The 25,258-nt window shown below is 42.5% G+C and overlaps 1 protein-coding gene across 1 annotated transcript in view; it reads left to right on the plus strand.

Annotated features, from left to right (window-relative positions):
* Positions 1 to 25,258, plus strand: part of FGD3 (FYVE, RhoGEF and PH domain containing 3) — a 279,110-nt gene that overhangs the window by 111,261 nt on the left and 142,591 nt on the right. The window contains exons 2-3 of the mRNA XM_030206131.1: positions 15,476 to 15,649; positions 19,984 to 20,170. Of these exons, the coding sequence (XP_030061991.1) occupies positions 15,476 to 15,649; positions 19,984 to 20,170 (361 nt within the window). The remainder of the gene's footprint in view (positions 1 to 15,475; positions 15,650 to 19,983; positions 20,171 to 25,258) is intronic.

A 25,258-nucleotide genomic window follows, 5' to 3' on the forward strand; every position in this document is an offset into this window, starting at 1 on the left:
TTAGGTTCAAGTGTGAAATTGCAATTCAAGAGGTTTTTAGCCCATGATGAATGAAAGGGGCCTCCCTTAAGTTGGTGTTCCAACGAAGGAGTTCTCCTTGGCATTTGAGGCTTTTCCCTCGTTCAAATCATTGCATCATGCACAACCATTATTTGGATGTCCTAGTATATTTTATCGTTGATAAACATTGATGCATGACCATTGATACAAAAAAATAGAACATTGGCCCATTTTCCAGCTGCAGTAAAAATAGCATTAGCACGTGGGAAAGATCCACATAAGGGAGCGCTAAAGCCACTTTTTACTGCTGCTTAGTAAAAGTGCCCCTTAGCTCGTACCTGTGGCAACAAAGAATAAAGGCCCCCTTTTATCAAGCCACTCTAGTGGCTGCTGCATGGCAGTGTTAACAGAGCCCATTCAAAGTGGATAGGGGCTTTGTCGGCAATACCATACCAGCAGCTGCTAACGTGGCTTGATAAAAGGGGGCCCAAGTGATGTGCCCAAGGTCAAAATTGGCTTCAACAGAATTTGGGCCGGAGCTTTCCTGGTTCCCAGCCTTCTACTCTAACCATGTCTAATGTGTTCCACAGATTACCATAAATGTGTATTTCTGAAATACTAAATTGTAAAATATGTTTGAACCCCATTAAGAGAATAGAAATTCTTTAAATCCTAATTGTGTAATTTTATGGCACACACTATGATTTTTGAGACCTCATATGAAATGTAATTTTACTGTGCAGTATAGGTTTATGCAAGCCTATAAGAAATATTTTGAACAATCATCATATAATGATACTTGTAATCACAAAAATTAATATACATTTTTCAGTACCACGGTTCATTGAGTTGTAGATCTGATTTCTTTTCAGCATGCTGGTAACTGTAATTATATTATGCAGAATTTAACTATATGGTAGTAAATTATATTGGGTTCATTTGAGGTTACTGCTATATAATTAGACTAAATTCTATATTTCACAATGTTAGCACAGTTTTTGTTTAACATTCAAAATAATGAATATATTTCTTTGAATAGAGTTAAGCAAAGAATACTATGCTTATTTAGGGGTCCTTTTACCAAGCTGTGGCAAAACATGGCCTGCGGTAGTGTGAGCACGTGTTTTTGGTGTGTACCGGGCCAATTTTTACTGTGTCTGGGGAAAAGAACTTTTTTTTGTTTTCAGTGGGCTGGGAAAAGGGCCTGCGGTAAAATTGAAACCAGTGTGTGCCTAGTTATGGCCTGAGACCTTAACGCCACCCATTGATCTAGCGGTAAGGACTCGCGTGCTACACGCACGGTGATCAGTCAGCGCACACCAACTGCCGATTTAATTTGGGAACGTCGCACGTGGTAGGAAATTTTTTTTTTTAAATAGTTTGCCCTGGCGGTATGGGCCATATCTGAAATTACCGCCCTGGGGGTGCACTAGCCTGGCAGTAGTCTCATTTTGGCACATGCACGTAGATCCTACCGCTCCTTTGTAAAAGGGCCCCTTAGTAATTGAGATTTATTAACCAGGTTTGTAAAGATCATCCAAGGCAGAGTATAACAGGTATAATTTGATATTAAAAACAAAAACTTAAGTTGTATGAAAAAAAAAAAATGGATTCAGTCATAGAAAAAGTGCAGCCACTGGGGATGGGTAATAAGCCAGAATTATCAGTAGTCGCCAAGATATACACCCTCACTGTTGATTAAACTATATGACAGTTGGTCCAGCCCTGTGGCTATCAGTGCTGAGTACTGGAATGACAATGTCATAACAAAATTATGTAAGCCACATTGAGCCTGCAAATAGGTGGGAAAATGTGGGATACAAATGCAATAAATAAATACTGCTGCATGGAGAAACCTGGTTCAGTTGTTGTCTGTGGTCTCCCCCCCCCCCCCCCCCCAGTTCAATTGGGGCTAAGAAAGCTGCATAGATGGTGTTCACAGACTCAGGAGGAGAGTACCATAGCCATTGTGCAGTGGTGACGCCTAGTGGCATGAATTAGGGGCCATGCATACAGGATTCCAAAAGCAGATGTGCATGGCTCTTGGCTAAAGACTGTCACTTCAAAAAGTTCCTGGCCTAGTTGCAAATGAAGATTTTATATATATATATATATATATATATTCTGCTCATTCCACTGTTCATGGCTGATTACAATAAAATAGGGTCGCATTTTGTTTAAATTTTTAATTGTGTGATTTTAAGGTATGTTTTTAATTTACTTTTTCCCCATTGCAGTTCCTTGTGATTTTTAGGCAAGTCACATAAGAACATAAGAATGTAAGAGTAGCCATACTGGGTCAGACCAGTGGTCCATCTAGCCCAGTATCCTGTTTTCCAAACAGTGGCCAAGCCAGGTCACAAATACCTGGCAGAAACCCAAATCATGGAAACACTCCATACTACAAATCCCAGGGCAAGCAGTTGCTTCCCATGTCTGTCTCAATAGCAGACTATGGACTTTTCCTCCAGGAATTTGTTCAAACCTTTTTTTATACCCAGATACACTAACCGCTGTTACCACATCCTCCGACAAATATTTCCAGAGCTTAACTATTCGTTGGGTGAAATAATATTTCCTCCTATTTATTTTAAAAATATTTCCATGTAACTTCCTCGAGTGTCCCCTAGTCTTGGTACTTTTGGAACAAGTAAAAAATCGATTTACTTCTACTCATTCTACACCACTCAGGATTTTGTAGACCTCAATCATATCTCCCCTCATCCGTCTCTTTTCCAAGCTGAAGAGCTCTAACCTCTTTAGTCTTTTCTCATTCCGTTATATCTTTTTTGAGATACGGCGACCAGAACTGAATGCAGTACTTAAGGTGCGGGCACACCATGGAGTGATACAAAGCCACTATATTATTTTCAGTCTTATTCACCATCCCTTTCCTAATTCTAGCATCCTGTTTGCTTTTTTAGCTACCGCTGCACACTGAGCAGATTTCAGCGTATTATCTACAACGACACCCAGATCTTTTTCCTGAGCGCTAACCCCCCAAGGTGGACCCTAGCATCAGGTAACTATGATTCAGATTATTCTTTCCAGTGTGCATCTCCTTGCATTTGTCCACATTACATTTCATCTGCAATTTGGATGCCCAGTCTTCCAATTTCCTAAGGTCTTCCTGCTATATTTCACAGTCTACATGTGTTTTAACAGCCTTGAATAGTTTTGTGTTATCTGCAAATTTGATCACCTCGCTCATCGTTCCGATTTCCATATAATTTATAAATATGTTAAGCAGTACTGGTCCCAGTACAGATCCCTGCGGCATTCTACTGTTCACCCTCCTTCACTGAGAGAGTTGATCTTTTAACCCTACCCTCTTTTTTTCTGTCCAATAACCAAATAACCTAATCCACACCAGAACATTGCCTCCTCTCCCATGGCTCTTTAATTTTCTCAGGAGTTTCTCATGAGGAACTTTATCAAAAGCTTTCTGAAAATCTAGATATACTACATCAACTGGCTCAACTTTATCCTCATGGTTATTCACACCTTCAAAGAAATGAAGCAAATTGGTGAGACAAGACTTCCCTCAACTGAACCCTTTCTGACTCTGGCCCATTAAACCATGCCCAGTATCCTGTTTTCCGAACAGTGGCCAATCCATGTCACAATTACCTAAAAGAAACTCATAGTAACATAGTAAATGATGGCAGATAACGACCTGAACGGTCCATCCAGTCTGCCCAACAAGATAAACTCCTTTTACATAGTATGTGCTATTTTAAATGTATACCCGAGTTTGATTTGTCCTTGCCTTTCACAGGGCACAGACCGTAAAAGTCCACCCAGCACTATTCCTGTACTAAACGTTCTGAAGCTAACGTTGAAGCCCTTTATAATTTACACTCCAGCCCATCCATATCTATTCAGCCACAATCAGGGCGCAGACCATATAAGTCCGCCCAGCTTTGGTTTTACTCTCCAATTACCGGTGTCGCCACCCAATCTCCGCTGAGATTCCATAGATCCATTCCTTCTAAACAGGATTCCTTTGTGTTTATCCCACGCATGTTTGAATTCCATTACCGTTTTCATTTCCACCACCTCCCGCGGGAGGGCACTCCACGCATCTACCACCCTTTCTGTGAAAAAATACTTCCTGACACTACTCCTGAGTCTGCCCCCCTTCAACCTCAATTCATGTCCTCTAGTTCTACCACCTTCCCGTCTCCGGAAAAGGTTTGTTTGAGGATTAATACCTTTCAAATATTTGAATGTGTGTGTCATGTCACCCCTGTTTCTTCTTTCCTCCAAGGCATACATGTTCAGGTCGGCAAGTCTCTCCTCGTATGGTTTGCAACGCAAATCCCAAACCATTTTTGTAGCTTTTCTTTGCACCGCTTTCAGTCTTTTTACATCTTTAGCAAGATACAGCCTCCAAAACTGAACACAATACTCCAAGTGGGGTCTCACCAACGACTTGTAGAGCGGCATCAACACTTCCTTTCTTCTGTTGATTATACCCCTCTCTGCAGCATCCTTATGGCCAGCATCCTTCTGGCCACGGCCATCGCCATGTCACATTGTTTCTTCACGTTCAGATCCTCGGACACCAACACCCCAAGGTCTCTCTCCTGAGTCGAGCTTACTAAACTCTCCCCTCCTATCTGGTATCTCTCTCTCTTTTGGGTTTCTGCAAGCCAAATGCATCACTCTGCAGTACTTGGCATTAATTTTTATCTTTGATCAATACACTCTTCCGGGGCAGCTAAATCCTGTCCGGTTCCCACCTACTTGTTGCTAAGTGCTGTATCAGGAAACCTATTTGCTCTTGAAGTGTAAACTAAAAACTACAACAGTTCACTGTGAAACACAATTTTTTTTTATTTTAAATATGCTAGTAGAGCTCAGTAGAGGGAGTTATGTCCACAGGACTCACTTGCAGTACATACTGCTTAAGCCCCTTTAAAACATCATTGCACACCTCACCACCTCCCTGTCCTCTTATATTCTGGATGCTACCTATATCTAAATCATCCAACCAGAGTAGAAACTATGCAAAAAATATTGCTACTTAGCTCATTCCAGGGTGGTAGCTGTGTTTAGATGTGTCAATGTCCTGTGGGGATCCCCATCCGCAATGTAGTTAAAAACGTAACCGTAGTTGTCCTACTCCCTGAACTCAGGACTGAAATCCAATCCTCTCACGGTGAAAGATGTTACTGGTTTCCTACATGCTCGGCATGTTTCACTGTTGCGCGTCATCAGGGGAACACCATGTCAGCTGTGGTTGGTCTGAAAAGCGACTAAGCCCTGCCACAGCTGACATGGTGTTCCCCTGATGACGCGCAACAGCGAAACATGCCGAGCATGTAGGGAACCAGTAACATCTTTAAAAGTATTTCCATGTAATTTTATTGTGTCCCCCTGTCTTTGACCTTTTTGAAAGAGTAAGAAATTGATCCATTTCTACTACATTTACATCACACAGGATTTTGTAGACCTCAATCGTATCTCCCCTCAGCTATCTCTTTTCCAGAAAAGCAAACGTACAATAAAATATACACAATTAAGAATAAAACATAAAATACCACAGACTCCATGCGAGCTTTATCCATACTCCACAAACAAGGTTCTTCCAGGCTAGATTAAATAGGGTTTGATGAGTATGCTTTCTGAAACAAATAGGTCTTAAACTTTTCCTAAATTGCAGAAGAGAGAGAATTTTTCATAAATGTAAAAGTAGCAAATTCCATCATTTTGGACCAATAACTTCTAAGGTGGATGAGTGATGGCCAAGAAGAATGTATGAAAGCTGGGAACGTCGAGTAAATATTTATCCATTGATCAGAGATTTTGTGTTGGCTTATACAGCTTGAGCGAATCAGATAAAATGGCAGAGGCCTCTTTCTTAATGGATTTAAAGAGCCAGTACTTTAAATTGATTCCTCATCTCAATTAGAAGCCAATGAAGAGATTGATATGGAGGATATATGGTCAGTACGAGGAATTAAATGTGCAACAGACTTTTGGACAATCTGTAAAGGTTTCAGGATATATGATGGAAGGCCAATAAGCAATGAATTGCAGTAGTCAAAATGTGGAAGAACAAAACTGCAAAATTATATGAAAAGTCTCAGAAGACATTAAATCCCACATTCTGTGAAGCAGATGCAGCTTTAAGAAAAGCAGTTTTAATGATATTTTTAAGTGACCTCAGAAAGACAGAGAGGAATCATTCAGAATACCTAAGTACCGAAGAAGGATAACTGTCAGATTTAGGATCCTGTTTACTAAGCTGTGCTAGAGGCGCATTAGCATTATTAGCGCGCTCTAAGCATTAGCACATGCTAACTGTGTAGGTGCCCATAATATTCCTATGAGCATCTACACGGTTAGTGCATGCAAATTTTTAGCACGTGCTAAAACGCTAGCGCACCTTACATAAGTACATAAGTAATGCCATACTGGGAAAAGACCAAGGGTCCATCGAGCCCAGCATCCTGTTCACGACAGCGGCCAATCCAGGCCAAGGGCACCTGGCAAGCTTCCCAAACGTACAAACATTCTATACATGTTATTCCTGGAATTTTGGAGTTTTCCAAGTCCGTTTAGTAGCGGTTTATGGACTTGTCCTTTAGGAAACCGTCCAACCCCTTTTTAAACTCTGCTAAGCTAACCGCCTTCACCACTTTCTCTGGCAACGAATTCCAGAGTTTACACGTTGGGTGAAGAAAAAGTTTCTCCGATTTGTTTTAAATTTACTACACTGTAGTTTCATCGCATGCCCCCTAGTCCTAGTATTTTTGGAAAGCGTGAACAGACGCTTCACATCCACCTGTTCCACTCCACTCATTATTTTATATACCTCTATTATGTCTCCCCTCAGCCGTCTCTTCTCCAAGCTGTATAGCCCTAGCCTCCTTAGTCTTTCTTCATAGGGAAGTCGTCCCATCCCCGCTATCATTTTAGTCGCCCTTCGCTGCACCTTTCCCAATTCTACTATATCTTTCTTGAGATGCGGCGACCAGAATTGAACACAATACTCAAGGTGCGGTCGCACCATGGAGCGATACAACGGCATTATAACATCCTCACACCTGTTTTCCATACCTTTCCTGATAATACCCAACATTCTATTCGCTTTCTTAGCCGCAGCAGCACACTGAGCAGAAGGTTTCAGTGTGTTATCGACGACGACACCCAGATCCCTTTCTTGGTCCGTAACTCCTAACGTGGAACCTTGCATGATGTAGCTATAATTCGGGTTCTTTTTAGTAAACAGAGCTCTTAGTTTAAGATAGAAAAAGAGCCTGGGTTTTAGCAACATTAACTTGAAACCTATTAGCAGCCATTCGCTGTGGTAAAAGGGGGCGGGGTGTGCATTAGCATCAGCAGATGTTTTTGATGTGTGCCAAGGCCCCTTTTTACCACAGCGGGTAAAAGGCTATCTTTTTGAACCACTTAACGTGAGCCATTTTGGGGAGATCACTTACTGCCACCCATTGAGGTAGCGATAAGGGTTCCTGCGCTAACCCAACAGTAACCGGGCAGCACTCTGTATCTGAGGACATATGCCAGTTGTCAACTATAGTGCCTTGACTGTCTGCAGGTTTTTGTTCCTTATCCAGTTCAGCTTTTTCATATACCATTCTAGGTATATGAGCATACCAAGCAAAGAGCATTACAGAAGATTAAAGTTTAATATTGAATGCTGCTGTAACATCAAAGGATAAGATACAAACCATCAACCAGCTTGTGATTCCTGCACTTCCATATCGCTTTGGAATGAGTGGAGGAGTAACCTAATGGTTAGTGCAGCAGACTTTGATCCTGGGGAACTGGGTTCAATTCCCACTGCAGCTCCTTGTGACTCTGGGCAAGTCACTTAACCCTCCATTGCCCCAGGTACAAATAAGTGCCTGTATATACTATGACCATCCTTATTCACAGTCCATGTTGTTCTATTATATTACTATATTCGTTTTTAGAATGCCTCAGTGATGAAAGCCCCGACTCCCAGAGTGCCTGGGCGGAACTTGAGAATCTTCAGAAGCGGTTAATCAGGGCGGAGCTACATGCGAGTACGCTGGCACAATACCTAAAAAAGTCCTGGGTTCCTAGGGGTTTGCGTATAATTAAAGAACCAAAGATTTTTGCGACTGACAAAAAGTTTTTGGATAAATGGTCTGCTATATTGAATAAATGCAGTCGAGACCTCATGGCTCTCATTGTAGAGACTACTATTCAAGTAGAAATTGATCTTAAAAGTCAGATCACTACTAGCGAAGAGATTTTGAAAAATATGCTGATTCCAGATGAATACGATAAACAAATGGAAGAATTGAAAAAGACAATACGAACGATGAAAGACTCCATTAAACAAGTGAAGATAAAGAAGCTGAAAAGGGATGAACGAGATTATCAACTTGGAAGAGTCTATACGTGGCATAGGAGGGGTCAATTGGAGATGAGCAAGAAAAAGGTAGCGTTTGAAGGTTCATCTGAAGACAGTGGGGAAATGAGCACTGGTAGCGATCAAGAGCAAGGAAATTTAGGTAGTGACGAAAGAGATCAATCAAATAGATGCATGAGAACTAGGGGGGCTCAACAAAGAGAGAGACAACAACCCCCGCGAGGACAAGATCGATCGGGGGACTACAAGAATCGGAAGACACGCAAACCATAGTAAATATTTCTACATTTTCCTTGTCTGAAGATCAAAAAAGTGTATTAAATTTGGGACTGGGTTTTGTGCCTACGGCTTATCATGATCCGTTCCGCCTAAGGATAGCACTGCAGAAGATTTTCAGGAAATTACAATGCAAAATATATTTTATGGACCACCCGACTTCTATTGATATATCCATTGTGAAACCTTCCTCTAAATGGTATCCACCGGGCGTTATAAACCCAGTGGTGTCAACTTTTAGAGAATTGGTTTTAAGAGATGTCGAGAGAGCTGAGATGGACCGTGGTTTTCCAAGATGGAAGAACAATTTGTCTATGAGACAATGGTCAGCATTAGATAGTTTGATAAAAGAATCTCGAATTATAATCATAAGGGCGGATAAAGGAGGGGCTACAGTGGTGTGGAACAAAGAACAGTATCTGGAGGAAGCGAATAAACAATTGAGTGACTACACAGCATATAGAACATTGACTACTGACCCGATGGAAGAGCTTAAAAGTATAATTAAGGATCTGATAGCTGAAGCAGTAAAAAGAAATATGATAACAGCTAAGGAAGGTAGATTTCTAGTGGAAGAAGATGCTCAGACTCCTAAGATATATTTTGTTCCAAAGATACACAAACGTTTGACTGCTCCACCGGGACGACCTATAGTCTCCACGAGATCATCAATATTAGAACCGTTATCCATTTTTGTGGATACATTTTTGAAACAATCAGTCCAACAGATGCCCTCATATATAAAAGATTCTTCCCATTTTTTAAGACATTTAGAATCTGTTGACTTAGTGACTGAGGACGTATGGCTGGTTACCTTGGACATAGTGTCACTCTACACGAAGATTCCTCAGGAGGGGGCTTTACAAGTGATAAAGGAGACATTAGAATCCCGGACAGCAGCTCAACGGATCTCTTCCGAGTTTATTCTATCATTAGCTGAACTAGTGATTTGTAAAAATTATTTTTGGTTCAATGACAAATTTTACCTTCAGACACAAGGTGTAGCTATGGGAGCAACTTTAGCTCCCTCAGTAGCTACTTTATATGTGGCTAGACTTGAAGCTAAAATATATTCCTCGAGATTTTTTACATCTGTACAATTATGGAAACGCTTTTTAGATGATGTTTTTTTCATTTGGACGGGCTCTAAATCGGCTCTGGATGAATTTCTGAGTTGGTTGAATGCTTTAGACTCGAACATCACATTCACTATGGGTGCAAGTAAACAGGCGATAGAATTTTTAGATCTCTGGATCTATAGAGAGGGGGATAGTTTATGTTCCACTCTCTATAGAAAACCTGTAAGTAAGAACACTTTTCTACAATTTGGTAGTTTCCATCCTTACCATCTGAAATACAATTTGCCTGTGAGCCAATTTTTAAGAGTCAGAAGAGTGTGCTCCACGCTATCTGAGTTTAAACAACAAGCTAAAGCACTAAAAACTAGATTTTTAGCTAGAGGGTATCCAAAATCCTCGGTGAAGAAAGCTTACATTAGAGCACGGTTTGCTCAACGCCCACTACTACTGCAGGAGGGGAATGAGAAGGATGAAGTAGGCTTGACATGTGTCTTGCCTTTTAATCAGATGAGTCAGAGAACGGTACAGTTTATAAAGAACCACTGGCATGTTCTTCAACTATACCCGTGTTTTGGGGAATTCCCTGTGATATCTTACACAAAAGGAAAATCTATAGGAGAACGTTTAAGTATAAACAAATTTAAGAACTTTCTCCCTGAGGTATCATTTAAAGGAGGTCAAAAAAAGTGTGGTCATTGCCAATGGTGTGATTTGGCAGTGACAGGTGAAGTATGGATACCACCTGCAAAAGATAAGATTTTAAAAAATGATAGAATGACAGATTGTGATAGTAGTGGGGTTGTATATGCGATCATGTGTCCATGTGAGCTTATATATATAGGTAGGAGCACAAGACCTATTAAGATTAGATTAAACGAACATAAATCTAGAATAACAACACAAAATAGGCAAGCTCCGCTGGTAGAACATTGGCTGCAGAAACAGCATAAAATAGAAGATCTGAGATGGAGGATTGTAGAAAATATAGAAAAAAGGAGGGAAGGGGGGTCTATAACAAAAATATTAAATTTTAGAGAACAGTGGTTCATATTTTGGCTTCAAACAGTTACACCTAAAGGCCTAAACGCAGAGTTAGATTGGAGGTCTTTGATTTAATAAAGGGAAGCCGAGGAGACTCTGAGGGGGCGGGGCTATTGACGTCATTGAGTAAGCGTGGAAATAAAATTCTGAAACACGCCGCCGCCATCTTCACTAAGTAATACTATGGTGGAGCTGGCGCTAAGAAGACTACTGGGTAAGCAGTTATGAAAATAATAGGGTAGTATGTCTCTTTTGGGTGTGAGGTGAGGATGTTCATCTAGGAGAGATAGAGTTTGATTTACTATTTTTCTTTCGTAGGGGTAGGTCCTTGAGACAGCTTGCCGTTGCAAGCGAAACATGCATGTCGGACAGTGATACCCCCGAGTCCGACAGATAAGATAAGTGTTCAAAGAGTCTATAAAATATAAAGTATTGTTTAAGTAGCCTAAAATAGGGCTGATGAAGAGGTTGATGTTTATATGGGTCGCCACATAAAGCCTGCAAGGGTGGTGGACGACACACATCACTGAGGCATTCTAAAAACGAATATAGTAATATAATAGAACAACATGGACTGTGAATAAGGATGTGAACGATATTCAAAGAAAAATAAAGAAATCCATATATATATTGGGGATTGGTCTAATTAAGTACAGAAATATATATTTTGAGACCAGTCTGACTATTAATTGAATCGGCCATTTATTATGTATATACTATGAGGCATATTTTCAAAGCACTTAGCTTTCCAAAGTTCCATAGGTTTCTATGGAACTTTGGAAGGCAAAGTGCTTTGAAAATATGCCTCAATGTAAACCACTTTGAATGTAGATACAAAAACCACAGAAAGGCTGTATATCAAGTCCCATTTCCCTTTCGCTTCCCTAAATATTGGATGTACAAATAGGAAAAAAAACTCCATAAGGAGCATACCACATTGCATGTTAGCAGTAAATTTTGAGAGACTGAGATCATATTCCACATACCCAGACTTAGGTGTGGAGTCCATTACTTCATTGTATGTGCAAAACGAATATTGCCGCAGAGAGAAACCACCACTTCGACCATCTTCACCTTCCCTTGACCATGTCTCTTATTCAGCATGTCAGAAGTGTTTCCTGTCATTGCCCTCTATATCTGGCCCAAATATACATTCTGTTTCAGTTTGTAAGTTCTGCAATATGTTCTTTGAGCAAAAGTAGATATTTCCTAAGGAAAACAAAGCCTATAATAATTGGGATTCCGTTTTGTTAAATATCCACTCTACAAATTGAATTATGAAATAAATTTAGCCCCTCGTCTTGCTTATAGAAGATCACGACTGAGTCTGGATCTTCAGTGGGATACCAAATGTGTTTGAGATTATAGAAAAATGTTAACACAGAGGCCTCTATACAGTATGAGTGGGGATTGGCTCATGCACTACCAGGAAGGGGATATATTAAAAAAAAAAAAGCCTATTGGACCCCCTGTCGCCATTTCCACCCCCATCCTGCAAAATTTCATTGGTGGCTCACTGGGTCCTGGACCTTCTGACTCTACAAAAATTGTCCATGTGCCTATCGAAGGTTAGTAGAACTACCATATCAATTTATACAGTAGATTGCTCTGACCTTGAAAATATATACTAGAGGCTTACTGTGAGGTTTACTGTTCTTAAATAGCTGAGTTTCTGGGTTCTGTACCTCATGGCAGTATGCAATGTACTTCTCTGTTCTATTTTTATATGTGTGTGTGTGTGTGTGTATATATATATATATATATATGTTCTGGTTGGAATGTATACCAGTTTGTTTTTCAGATTCTCAGCCCTATTAGCCTTTTTTTAGGTGGGGGGTTACCTTTCTCACTAGATAATAGATAAATATTACTGTTTTTTTCCCCTAAGTATGCAGTTTGGTTCTTGACTTTTTGTCTGGCTAGAGAAGAAGTCAGTAGTTCAAGAGAAGGTCAGGAAATAAGGGGAGTTTCTTATGTAGCTGTTAAGCTGATGTTTTCTGTGGCATATGGCAAGGGGAAAGACAAGTTGTGCTGCATCAGGAACTTCAGGGGATAAAAAATTAGCTTGAGTTATCTGCAGCAGGTCTCATTTTATTCCTTTGGTAAAAAAAACCCTGAATGCGTGACTGAAAGATGAGTGTAAAGAGAGGTTTGAATTTTTGAGAGACTGGAGATCATGTGGAAAGATAAAATACTTTTATTGGTGATGACTTGAAAGGGAACCTCTAACCAACTCAGATCCTTAGCTGTCCATGAGGATAGAGTATATCCTTCCAGTATATAAAGGTAGGTCCAAAAGTGGAAGCATATACAGAGCAAAAGGCAAAATAGAAAAATTAGACAGACAGTTGATAGTCTGAACTGTTTCTGATCTCAAGTCTCTGTTTACACAGGAGAGAAAAAAATTATTTGCTAAGTTTGGTCCCTCCTCAATAAAACCTGTTTTGTTGAACCTGTGCTTCATTTCCTGGACCATCTTTGCTGTCTGTACTGCCAGTGTTGCTTCTGCAGAGATTCTTCTGTTTTCTCCCTAGTTGGAAAATTCACCAGAATGCCAATCACATATAAGCAGTTATGTGTGATGCAATCTTAGAAGAGTGTTTTTTTGTTATTTGCCTCCCTCGATAGGAAAAATCAGGAATTAAAGAATATTGAGGCTGTTTTTAAGATTTAATTAAGAATTTTTCAAAACACTTTGTCTAAATATTCCAGTTCTTCTTACACAAAAGTGGACTTCCCAGGGTTTCAAATAGGGTGTACTTGCTAGGCCCCCCTCATTTCCTGAGATGTACTCAAAGGTTCCACAACCAGACACTCCCAGGCACCCATTGGCTTGGTACCTGCAGGCCTCTACTGCTAATGGGTACCTGGGAGTGTCTGGTTGTGGAACCTTTGAATACATCTCAGGAAATGAGGGGGACCTAGCAAGTACACCCCATTTGAAATCCTAGGAAGTCCATTCCTTGTTTGGATTTAGTTTACACCTTTTTAATCATAAAGGAATGTAACCTGCACAGAGTAGGGAGTGTAGCTCTGGACAGACTGGATGGATTGTGCAGATCTTTAACTACTGTCATTTACTGTGTTACTGTGTTTTTCAGTAGTAGGTCAAAGTGAGTTAAATTCCTGAGAAGGCTTACCATCTAAGTTGTAACCTGAGGCAGTGGAGATCACAGGGAACAAAAGTGGAATTTGAATGGGTTTCCATGAATGTCAGTGCTCTTATCCCTAGGCCACACCTCCAGACCCTCTTTACATCCTTTCTCCTGTGCCTGTACTGCTCCATAAGAATAGTCATACTGGGCCAGACCAATGGTCCATCTAGCCCAGTATTCTGCTTCCAACAGTGGCCAATCCAAGTCACAAGTACCTGGCAGAAACCCAAACAGTAGCAACATTCCATGCTACCAATCCTGGGGCAAGCAGAGGCTTCCCCCATGTCCATCTCAATAACAGACTATGGACCTTTCCTCCAGGAGCTTGTCCAAACCTTTTTTTAAACCCAGATACGCTAACCGCTGTTACCACATCCTCTGGCAGCGGGTTCCAGACCTTAACTATTCTTTGAGTGAAAAAATATTTCCTCCTCTTTGTTTTAAAACTATTTCCTTGTAATTTCATTGAGTGTCCCCTGGTCTTTTAACTTTTTGAATGAGTGAAAAATTGATTATTTGTACACATTCTACACCACTTAAGATTTTATAGACCTCAATCGTATACCCCCTCAGCCGTCTCTTTTCCAAGCTGAAGAGCCCAAACCTCTTTAGCCTTTATCATTTTGGTCACTCTTTGAAGCTTTTCTAATTCTAATTCCGTTATATCTTTTTTTGAGATACAATGACCAGATTTGAACATGATACTCAAGGTGAGGTTGCACCATGGAGCAACAGTGGCATTATACTATAATACTATGTAATATTATAATACTCCCTTAGCTTGAACTAGTTGGCCATCAGAGGCAGCTCCCCCTGCTGCTTCTCACAGCCACCAGAGCCCCCTCCTGTGCTTCTTCTAACACAAACCCTGTGCTGGAGAGGTGGTTCAACAACCTGTCTTCCAGGGTACTCCAAGACTCCCAATAACAGTGTATTAAATAATTCATGTAAAAATCACCAAAAGAATAAACCCATTACCTGTGATAGACTCACAGATCTGCCGTCCATTACTTCACTTTAAGCACAGATCACTGTTTCATCTTGTTCACTTTTACTGTGATGAACAGACGCAAGAAGGATGTTTGCCAAGACACTTCTGAAGATGTCTTTTTACTGAATCTTTCAGTTTTTGTTTTGAAGGCATCTGGTGACCCTTGGCGAAGGCAAAGCCGAAACTTAGCCAAGTTTGGTTCCTCCTCGATAATACTGTTTTGGTGAACTTTCATCTGCTCTTCATTCGCTGGATCACCTTTGTTAAATTTTCCAACTGACCTGTTTGTGATGCCAGTGTTTAATCATGGAGTGTAACTACCACGGGGGGGAGGGGGGGGTGCAGCTCTCTCTGCCTTGATGGGCAAACTGGATGGACCATACAGATCTTTTATATGCTGTCATTTACTATGTTATTATGTAGCCAATGCTGAATTTGTAAAGCCAAATGCAATCTTTTTATTTTTGTTTTTCAACCTGTAAATGCAGCCTCTACAGCTGAAACTAGTGTGCATGTTGTTTTTAAGCCACAGGAAGTGAACGTTAATTCATTTTCTTTTCAGGGTGCCTGGATGCTGCATCTCAAATTAGATGTCAAACTGAGTCAAGTTCACTACAGGAAACTTCGGACAAGCTTCAGCAGCATATCAGCCCTATACCATGCATTCCTCACACTGGAAGAAGGTCCAAAGCCAAATCTTTATCGATCAAAAAGATTCCTCTACAGAAACCCCAGGGCAAGTGTTTGATTTATTAATTTGTTATACAACATAATACAACTAGGTTGTAAAGCAGTTTACAATATATTAAACAATGTACAATAATGTAGTAGTTTGAGAACTAGTTTACAGCACCTATAAGCAAAGTGGCTTTAAAATAGACCTTCATACAACCATATTTATGAGAAAATATTCCAATTAATTTTATTTATTTAATTTATTCAAGTGGTAATATACAAATCAAGGAAATACTTCTTGAACTGAAGAAATACACAGACCACTATTGAACAGGAAATAACAGACTGTAAAGAAGATACCAATAAATGAGGGAGGAGGGAAGGAACATTCCAATTATAATACAAAAGTGCTAGATTAATTTGAGGGCATTTCTTAATTTGTTCTACCTGATTAAAATTATTTTTTTATTTTTATTTTTTAGCAGCTGTTTTGTTTTGTTATAATGTTTTATTGTATTATAATACAATATTATGCAAACATTAGTACTCAAAGGCAGATATGTTATATACTTTTCCAGTAGTACATTCAGCTACAGTAGGTATTTCCCTGTCTTCAGAGGGCTTACAATCTTACAGTGTTAATAATCCTTCAACATCCTTTGCCATTAGGATGTTGGCTTTCATTTGGGGGCCCTTTTACTAAAGCTTAGTGCGTGCTAAAGGAATTGGGCATGTGCTAAATGCTGTGCATCCTATGTTATACTTGTAAGCCACATGACACTTAGGTGCGCTAAGCTTTAATAAAAGGGTCTCTTCGTGTTTGCAGGATTTTTTTTTGTTTTATTTGGGTTTAAATTATTATTTATTTTAAGTTTGGGGGGCAATGCTGTTCAATAGTGTCCAGTATTGATGACAGAGGAAACAGCCAGAAATTGTTTTTTTTTTGGGGGGGGGGGGGGGGGGGGGGGGGGGCGGAGGGTCGGAGGAATGGGGCTGTAACTTCAGGTTAAAAAGATCATGAAATGACAAAGCTAATTTTTGCCCTTTTTATGGAGGAAGTATGAATATTACAGAAAACAATGAGGGCTCAGCCTAGGATATTACATACCGGAGTTGTACATGCTTCTATGCTATAACAATTTAGTTGTGAGGAACTAGAGAATTGTCGTTCAACTTATTTGCTGAGACATGGAATTCTTTCTTTGTAATGCATTTACCTCATCTCCAAAGACCTGCAATAGAGTTAACTGGCATCTGGATCTGTCTGGCAGGTCACAAGTGCATAAACGTAAGTGTTCATGCTATGTGTTCTATGCATGAGACAAATTGGCTCTGTTTCCAGGGTCTCTAGTCCTGTCCATTTGCCATTTTTTCTCTTTCTATCCTGTCTTCACTTTGTCCCCACATCCGTCGCGGCATTGATCTCTTCCTTCCAGCTTCTTCCATTTTCTATTCTGCTTCCCTATCCAGATTTCAATTCTTACCAATCTCTCAATATCCCTGTTTTTTACAGCACGTATCTACAGCTTTCTTTCCCTCACCTCAGCGTTTCCTGTCCCTACCACTCTTTCCTGTCCCAGTCTTATTTACTAATCTTTCATGAACTCTAACGTTTCTCTCTCCCATCTCTCTGTCTCCTCCACCCAGCATCTCCCTATTCTCCCTGTGTCCAGCTTTTCCCTGTGAGCACACTGAAAACAAGCGTCTGCTGCATCCCACCCCCACCAAAACAGGAAGACTGAAACATTAGAGGATGGGATGTGGTGGAGGCTTGTTTTCAGCATACTTGCAAGCTCGATGCGACCCTGTGGTTCTTTACTGTTATGACCACTGACGCTACCACAGGTCCTGGGAAGGATTGATGTGGCCACCAGTGGTGTAGATAGGGGGGCCTGGGCCCCCGTAGATTTGACCCTGGACCCCCCTGCTGATGACCCTCTTGACCCCCCCCCTCCCGCCGCCGACCCTCCCCCGCCGTCGCCGTGGGCTACCTTTACTGGCAGGGGACCCCAATCCCCACCAGCCGAGGAGGTCCTCTTCTTCCCTTGAAGGCTTCATTCTGTTTCTGACGTGGATGTCAGACTCACAGAAACAGAAAGAAGCCTTGCAGATCAGTCTGTCTTTACTTTCTCCCCACATCCGTCGCGGCATTGATCTCTTCCTTCCAGCTTCTTCCATTTTCTATTCTGTGAGTCTGACATGCAGGACGTCAGAAACAGAACGAAGCCTTTGCGGGAAGAAGAGGACCTCGGCTGGCGGGGATTGGGGTCCCCCACCAGCAATGGTAGGCGACGGTGGGGGAGGGTTGGCGGCAGGAGGGGGGTCAAGAGGGTCATCAAAGTTGGAGGCGGCGGCGGGGGGGCAGTGGCGCCAGGGGGGGCCAAAATGTGCCCCCTTACCTTGGGCTCTGGACCCCCCTCCCGCCGAAGTCTGGCTTCGCCCCTCGTGGCCACCACAGTGCAGCAGTACAGGTCAGCTGGCAGGTCTGGAAGGGAGATACTGGACATAGATGCCCCTTCTTCCTGTGCCCATGTTCTTCCAGAATCCTATCACTGCTTTCTTCTCCCTTCCACCCCTCTCCCATTCCTCCACCCTCCTTTCTCCCCACCCCACCTCCTATGGTTTATAGTCTTATGAAACTACATAATGCCTACTACCAGGGCAGCTACTGAGCTCCTTCTCTCATGGGACATTTAAAATGTTGCCTCTAGTTGTAGGGAAAAGTGTGTGAAGATAGTCTCCCCAAATATTCAGAAAAGTAGCCCGGTGTTTGGGTCCCCCTCCTCCTTCTATGATCAAATAGCAGGAGCTGATGCAGAGCATTCCATCAGTGGTCAAGTTGGGGGGGGGGGGAGGAACCTGAGGTCTAGCAAATAAGTTGATACATTCCTCTTTTTCCAGTAACCAAGATGGCCACAGCCATACACACTGATCTTTGCTCAAACCTTGAGTTTCTAAATCTTGGATCTGATCAGAAAAGCTACATATTTTAAAACTGTTTCAGGTTTTATACCTATGTAAGTGATTAATTTGTAACTTGTATGCTATTGAGATATAATGTTGCACAGTACCAAAAGAGGAAGGAAACTCGTAAGAATGGTGTACCACAGGACTGAAAGGGTGGCGTCTACTCTTTGTCTGCAATAGTTTCCTTGCATTAAACATATTACTTTATAGCATGGCATATATAAAATTATACACTGTTTTCTTATATAAAGATATATATTAGCACATTGGTTCATGCTAGAGATTATCATTCCTTAAAAAGTGTGTGTAATATGGATATTTGAAGCATAGGAAAGGATACAATGGGTCTTTGAAACTGAAAACTTCTGTCTGTGTGCATCCTGTTTGGCAACAAGGAAGTGAACATTTGCTATCATAAAGAGTAACACTGTTTTCTGGTAGTTGACATAAATGTATGCTTAGAAGGTATCTTACTTGGGCAAGGATACTGACAGCCTTATTTTGCATGGGAAATACATTTTTGCTGCTTACATAAGAAATAATAGACTTTTTTTTTTAATTGAAACACATATGACTAAGAAAAACACCAGAATAGCATTGTGGTAATCATAAAGGTATCAGTCTCAACCAATTACTCTGTGAATCTCATGGAGAAAGAGAGAGAACCTCAAGTGGTGGAGATGAAAATGGTAATGGAATTAAAATATGCATGGGATAAACACAAAGGAATCTTGTTTAGAAGGAATGGATCCATGGAATCTTAGTGGAGACTAGTTGGTGACGCCGGTAATTGGGAAACAAAACCGGTGTTGGGCAGTCTTCTGTGGTCTGTTCCCTGATCGTGACTGAATAGATATGGATGGGCTGGAGTGTAAATTTTAAGGGGTTTCGATATTCGCTTCAGAACTTAGTACAAGAACAGTGCTGGGCAGACTTCTACGATCTGTGCCATGAGAATGGCAAGGACAAATCAAACTCTGGTATAAAGTATCACATACCATGTAAAATGAGTTTATCTTGTTGGGCAGACTGGATGGACCGTACAGGTCTTTATCTGCTGTCATTTACTATGTTACTATGCAGGTACCAAGAAATGCAATCTGAGACCCAAACAATGTGGCAGAAAGGTACAGAAATATTTCCCAGCATTTTGTGTGGCACAGGCTTGATCAAAAAATTTCCAAAAGCACCTGGATAGGTTGCCTCTACATGTTACATCTTTAAAAAAAAACTCCAGAGGGAAGCTCTCTTTGGCACAATGCAGTTTTTACAGTGAGCATTAACAGTAAATTTGAGAGACTGATCATACTCCACAAGCTCTGGTTTAGGAATGAGGTTCATTGCTGTCATAGTATGTGCAAAACTATTTGGAGAAATTGACCCTGAGGGAAACATTAATATTTGCATTTTCTCCTTTTTCTTTATTAGTGCCTCCTAAACCTGTCCACTTGAAAATCATTGGCCAGGAAGGAGTACTTCAGTTCATCCCTCCAGCTCCTTCCAAACCCTTACCAGCCAATCCCCAAAACACCAAGAACTATATCCTTAAGGAGAAGGAGCAAGTGAAAACATCCTCAGGCATCAACGCCCTAATTGAAAAATTTGAAAATATTAGGTATGCATTTCTTTATATCATAACCATGAGTTGCTTTTTCATGAAGGCTTAAAAGGGTATTTTGGTGGAAAAGTAGTGATGGACGGGGCAATTCTGAGTAGCTTCATGTAGCTGGACATGATGTGAGAATTTTTACTGAACAGAGTTTATCAATAGTTTTCAAAGGGAAACTACTCTGGAAGTTTCTCTTTGAAAATCAGTGTAAGTTCACACTAACAGGCCAATGATCTATTTCCCGGTGCTGTTCCGAACAGCGCAGTAAAATTACCGCCGAAACAGCACAGGGAAATAGCACCCCTATGATAAACGCTAATAGCATGCTGATTTATTCACTCTGGCACGATCTTCCCTCAGAAGAGGTTTGACAGGTCCAGGATTTTCTCCCGCGCCTGTCAAACCTGCATAAGAGGTCTGACAGGTCCTGGATTTTCTCCTGGACCCGTCAAACCTGGACCTCCAGGCCCCCCCACCCTGACCCGACATACTCCCACAAAGAGGGCCTGGAGGTCTGGTGGACTCTCAGGCCACTCACCCCCCGCTCCTACCACCATAACCCATGATGCCATACAGGCCCTGGGTTGAAGGGACTGGAGGTCCATCAGACCTCCAGGCTCTCTTGTGTTTGAGGGGTTGGGGGGGGTCTTTAGGTCCACTGGACCTCCATGCCCCCTTGCACTTGAGGGGGCTGGGGGCAATGGGGGCCTGGAAGCACGCAAATGTGTGCTGAACAGGGTCCCTTCATTCCTACCCAATGTCCTGGCAAAACCTAACGCCAGTTCTGAGCTGGCATAGGATTGCTGCGAGAGCAGCACCCTTGTTTGGCATGCTGCCTACTGAGTATTGGGGAGGAATAGGTAATGACCCGTTTAGCATGCATTTGCATGCTGATTGCATTCAGAGCTGGTGAGCTCATTGTTACATGCGCTTGCCAGCTCTAATCATCCGGTGCTGGCAAATGTGGGTGGTAGTCCGGCGCTCATGGCCTCTAGTGCCCACATTTCCTTGGTCATTGGGGTCTAAAAGCATTTAGTATCTTCCTTCCTACTCTTCCACCCCACAAATAGCAGATGCAGAAAGTAGCTTTTTACTTTGCACTGTGGACTCTATTGTCCTTTTTCTTCTCCCCCACATCTAAATACCACCCCCCTGCTAAAAAATATGCATTCTGTGAAAACCTGTGCATGCTTTTAGCTAGCTTGAGAAGAAAAATTTTCAGACAGGCCAGTTTTCCTGATTAAATGGCTTTGCTAATTACCCCAGATTTTGTCGGTCAGAACAATAATTGGAACACAGTGATTCATCCAATCTCTAAAATCTGTTGTAATAAATCCGGAGTATTTTACTTATTTATTGTGATTTATTAACCACCATTGGTATAGCTTGACATAAGCAGCTTACATTATGTTAACGGCATAACAATAGTAAAATGAACAAATTTGTGTAAGTAGGGGGAGGGGTCCCTTGTATGTGCCCGGATACCGTATGGAGGGGGGGATTGCTTATATAACAAATTTATTGATCCGGGATCAGGGCTGGGACTGACTAGTTTAAAGGTTTAAAGAAAAATGACCAAAATTGTAAAGAGAATGGAACTCCTCCCATATGAGGGCTTTTCAGCTTGGAAAAGAGATGGCTAAAGGGAGGGTGGGGATATGATTGAGGTCTATAAAATCCTGAGTGAAGTGTAACAGGTAAAAATGAATTGATTTTTCACTCTTTCAAAAAGTACAAAAACCAGGGGACACTCAATGAAATTACATGGAAATATGTTTAAAACAAATAGGAGGAAATATTTTTTCACTCAAAGAATAGTTTAGTTCTGGAAGTCGTCGGTGGAGGATGTGGTAACAGCGGTTGGCATATGGGCTTAAAAAATGTTTGGACAAGTTCCTGGCAGAAAAGTTCATAGTCTGGTATTGAGAAAGACATGGGGAAGCCACTGCTTGTCCTGGGAATGGTAGCATGGAATGTTCTATTTGGGTTTCTGCCAGGTACTTGTGACTTGGATTGACCACTGTTGGAAGCAGGATACTGGGATAGATGGACCATTGGTCTGACTGAGTATGGCTATTCTTATGGTCCTTGGGACAATAGCAATTACAGCATTTACATAGTCTCTTTCTCTCATTCTCAACGTTTCTTCTCATTTGAATATGTGAATATTCTCTCATTAGTTTTCCATAGTAACAATGTAGCAGATAGTTTCAAAGAAGACTATCGTCGCTTATAGTCTTAGTTGTTTGACGTGCTGAGGCCCTGATGTTCAGAAGCAAACATGGGTGCTAAGAGGCCAGTAGAGCCAAATTAGTGCCCGCATTAGTGAGCACAGAATGCTCAGGCACAGGAAATAACGAGCATGCCAGGCACTAACGAGATTAGAGCAAATAGTATGCTAATATAGTCAAGTGCATGTAAATGAGGTCATTTCCTATTCCCTCCCAATGCTTAGAGAACAGTGCACAAAACAAAGATGCCTTACTGCTGTAAAAAATAGTGCCAGCTCTGAGCTGGCATTAGGGCATTTGAAGAGAGGATTTCTCATGATTTTTTTCCTCAAAAATCTACCAGTTCCATAGCGTCCCATAGATCAATCCAGAGACTTGTGGGTTGTGTCCCTCTACCGGCAGGTGGCGATAGAGAGAACCTCCGAGGTTTGCTATATGTGGACCTATGCAGCCAAGTAAACCTCAGTATTCTCTCTATCTAGCAAGCAGAGGGAGAACTCTGTGCAACTCTGGTTTGATCTGGCTACTGGTGTTTTTTGGGCCTAGTTTAGCACAGACAGTGGTTGAGTGGCTGTTAGCAGCTTGTGGTGTACACCTGGTGGTGCCAGGTCCCTCCCGGTCTCCACCGCATTTCCTCCGTCACCCGGGGCTGTTGGCCTGATCGGGTGTTTCCTTTCTCTCCTGAAAAAAAAAAAAAGTAAGTGTCTCTTTAAGAGACTTTGTTTTTGTTTAATCATATGGAGGAACTAGATGGTCTGCCGAGTCAGTTTTGGGGCAGGCGTTTGTGGAGCATGTCAGTGCCTTCTGATGCGGCTAAGCGCTGCTCCTGGTGTGGGGGCTGGAGAGCAGCATCAGGGGAGTGTGAGTCCTGCCGCCGTCAGCCCGCAGCGGGGGTTCAGAGCGACGGGGGTTCCCCTCAGGCGTCCGGTGAGTCGGAAGCGCAGGGCATAGTTTCAGCGGTTTCCTCGGGGCAGTTAGTGCAGCGCTTCGGCGGGTGCCATTTTTTCCTCTCAGACGCGATCTGCTCCGCAGGTGGCGGTAGATAGGCAAGATGTGCAGCGCGTTTCTGTGGCACAGGCTCTGATCGAGGGAAATGATGTAGAGGGAGCAGGGGAGTCCCTTTCAGTTCCTTTTCCCCCTGAATTTGTTTTATTAATGCACAATGCCTTTCTTCTGAAGAAGTCAGGAGCTTCTCTTCAGGCAGCCCCGTCTCTTCCTCAGCAAACTTCGGTTGCGGCAGCCTCTCAGTCTTTCCTGCCAAAACATCCCCGGGTGGAGATTTTGGATCCCGAGGAGCTATCTGACACAGATGGCCCGGTTTTGTCTCTGGGCTCTCCCTCAGAATCATTGGATTTGGCAGATGAGGTCACCCTGCTCTCTGAGGAGGGGGATGATCCGACGGCTGCCCGCCTTTTTCGCAGGGAAGAGCTTCCCACCCTGATTGTTAGGGCTTTTGAGGTTTTTGCCATTTCACTCCCCGAATCGTCAGGGGGAACGGGTCCAGTGCCCTCCATTATGTCTGGCACCAAATGCCCACCTCGTTCCTTTCATGTGCATGAGACCATGAAGTTCCTTATTTTGGTGCAGTGGGATACGCTGGACGGTGGGCTTAAAGTTGCTAGAGCTATGTCGTGTCTTTATGTGCTGCCTGCTGCTGACTTAGACTTACTGAAGGTCCATATGGTGGATTCCTTAATCACAGCGGTCACTAAGAAAACCACTCTCCCTGTGGAGGGTGGCATGGTGCTCAAGAACCCTCAGGATCGTAAGTTGGAGACTTGTTTGAAGCTGTCCTTTGAAGTAGCGGCCCTTTCCCTGCAGGCCTCAGTTTGTGGCTCCTATGCGGCATGGGCATGCTTATCGTGGGTACAAAAAGCTTCCTCTCTGGAAGAACTCGTGGCTGTTTTGCTGGCCTTAGAGTCTGGTTTAGCCTTCCTTGCGGATCTTCTTTATGATCTTTTGAGGGCTTCGGCGAAGGAGGTTTCCCTAGCGGTCACCGCGCGCCACTGGCTGTGGTTGTGGCATTGGGCTGCAGACGTGGCCTCTAAGTCACGATTAGCAAGGCTTCCTTTTAGGGGAAAGCTTTTGTTTGGGATGGACCTAGAACAGATTGTGAAGGACCTAGGTGACTCTAAGGGCCAGCGCCTCCTGGAGGACAGGTCCAAGTTTCTGCGACCAATGGGACCTAGACCTAAGTTTAGGGATACACGGCATTACCATCCAGGTCGCGGGGCCTCTTTTCAGAGAGCAAGGTCTTCTCAGAGACCTCAGCCCTTTTGAGGTGACAGGCGGGCCTTCCTTTTTGGTAACAGAAACCAGCCCGCAGCCAGGTCTGCCCAATGATGGGGCCCTGGTCCATATCCAGCCGGTTATTGGGGGCAGACTGTCCCTATTCCTGGTGGAGTGGACCAGGGTAACATCCGACGAATGGGTCTTGGAGGTTATCAGAGACGGCTACAAGTTAGAATTGGCTCGTCCAATAGTAGACTCTAATCTGGAATCTCCTTGCATATCTCCTGCCAAGGTAGGGGCAGTTCGTCACACCCTCCTCAAGTTACAATGACTGGGTGCTGTCCAGCCTGTATCCCCAGCAAAAAGAGGGTGCGGTCGATACTCCATTTATTTTGTGGTGCCAAAAAAGGGCGTTTCTTGGCGACCCATCCTAGATCTCAAGGGTGTCAACAAGTCCTTACAGGTTCGGCATTTCCGCATGGAAACCCTCCGCTCAGTGATTGCAGCGGTGTAGCCAGGGGAGTTTTTGACATCTCTCGATCTCAAAGAGGTCTATTTACACATTCCAATTTGGCCTCCCCACAGGCGTTTTCTTCGCGTTGCAGTGCTCATTTGTCATTTTCAATTCAAA

This window comes from Microcaecilia unicolor, chromosome 6 (assembly GCF_901765095.1).
Source record: "Microcaecilia unicolor chromosome 6, aMicUni1.1, whole genome shotgun sequence".
NCBI classification, from domain to species: domain Eukaryota; kingdom Metazoa; phylum Chordata; class Amphibia; order Gymnophiona; family Siphonopidae; genus Microcaecilia; species Microcaecilia unicolor.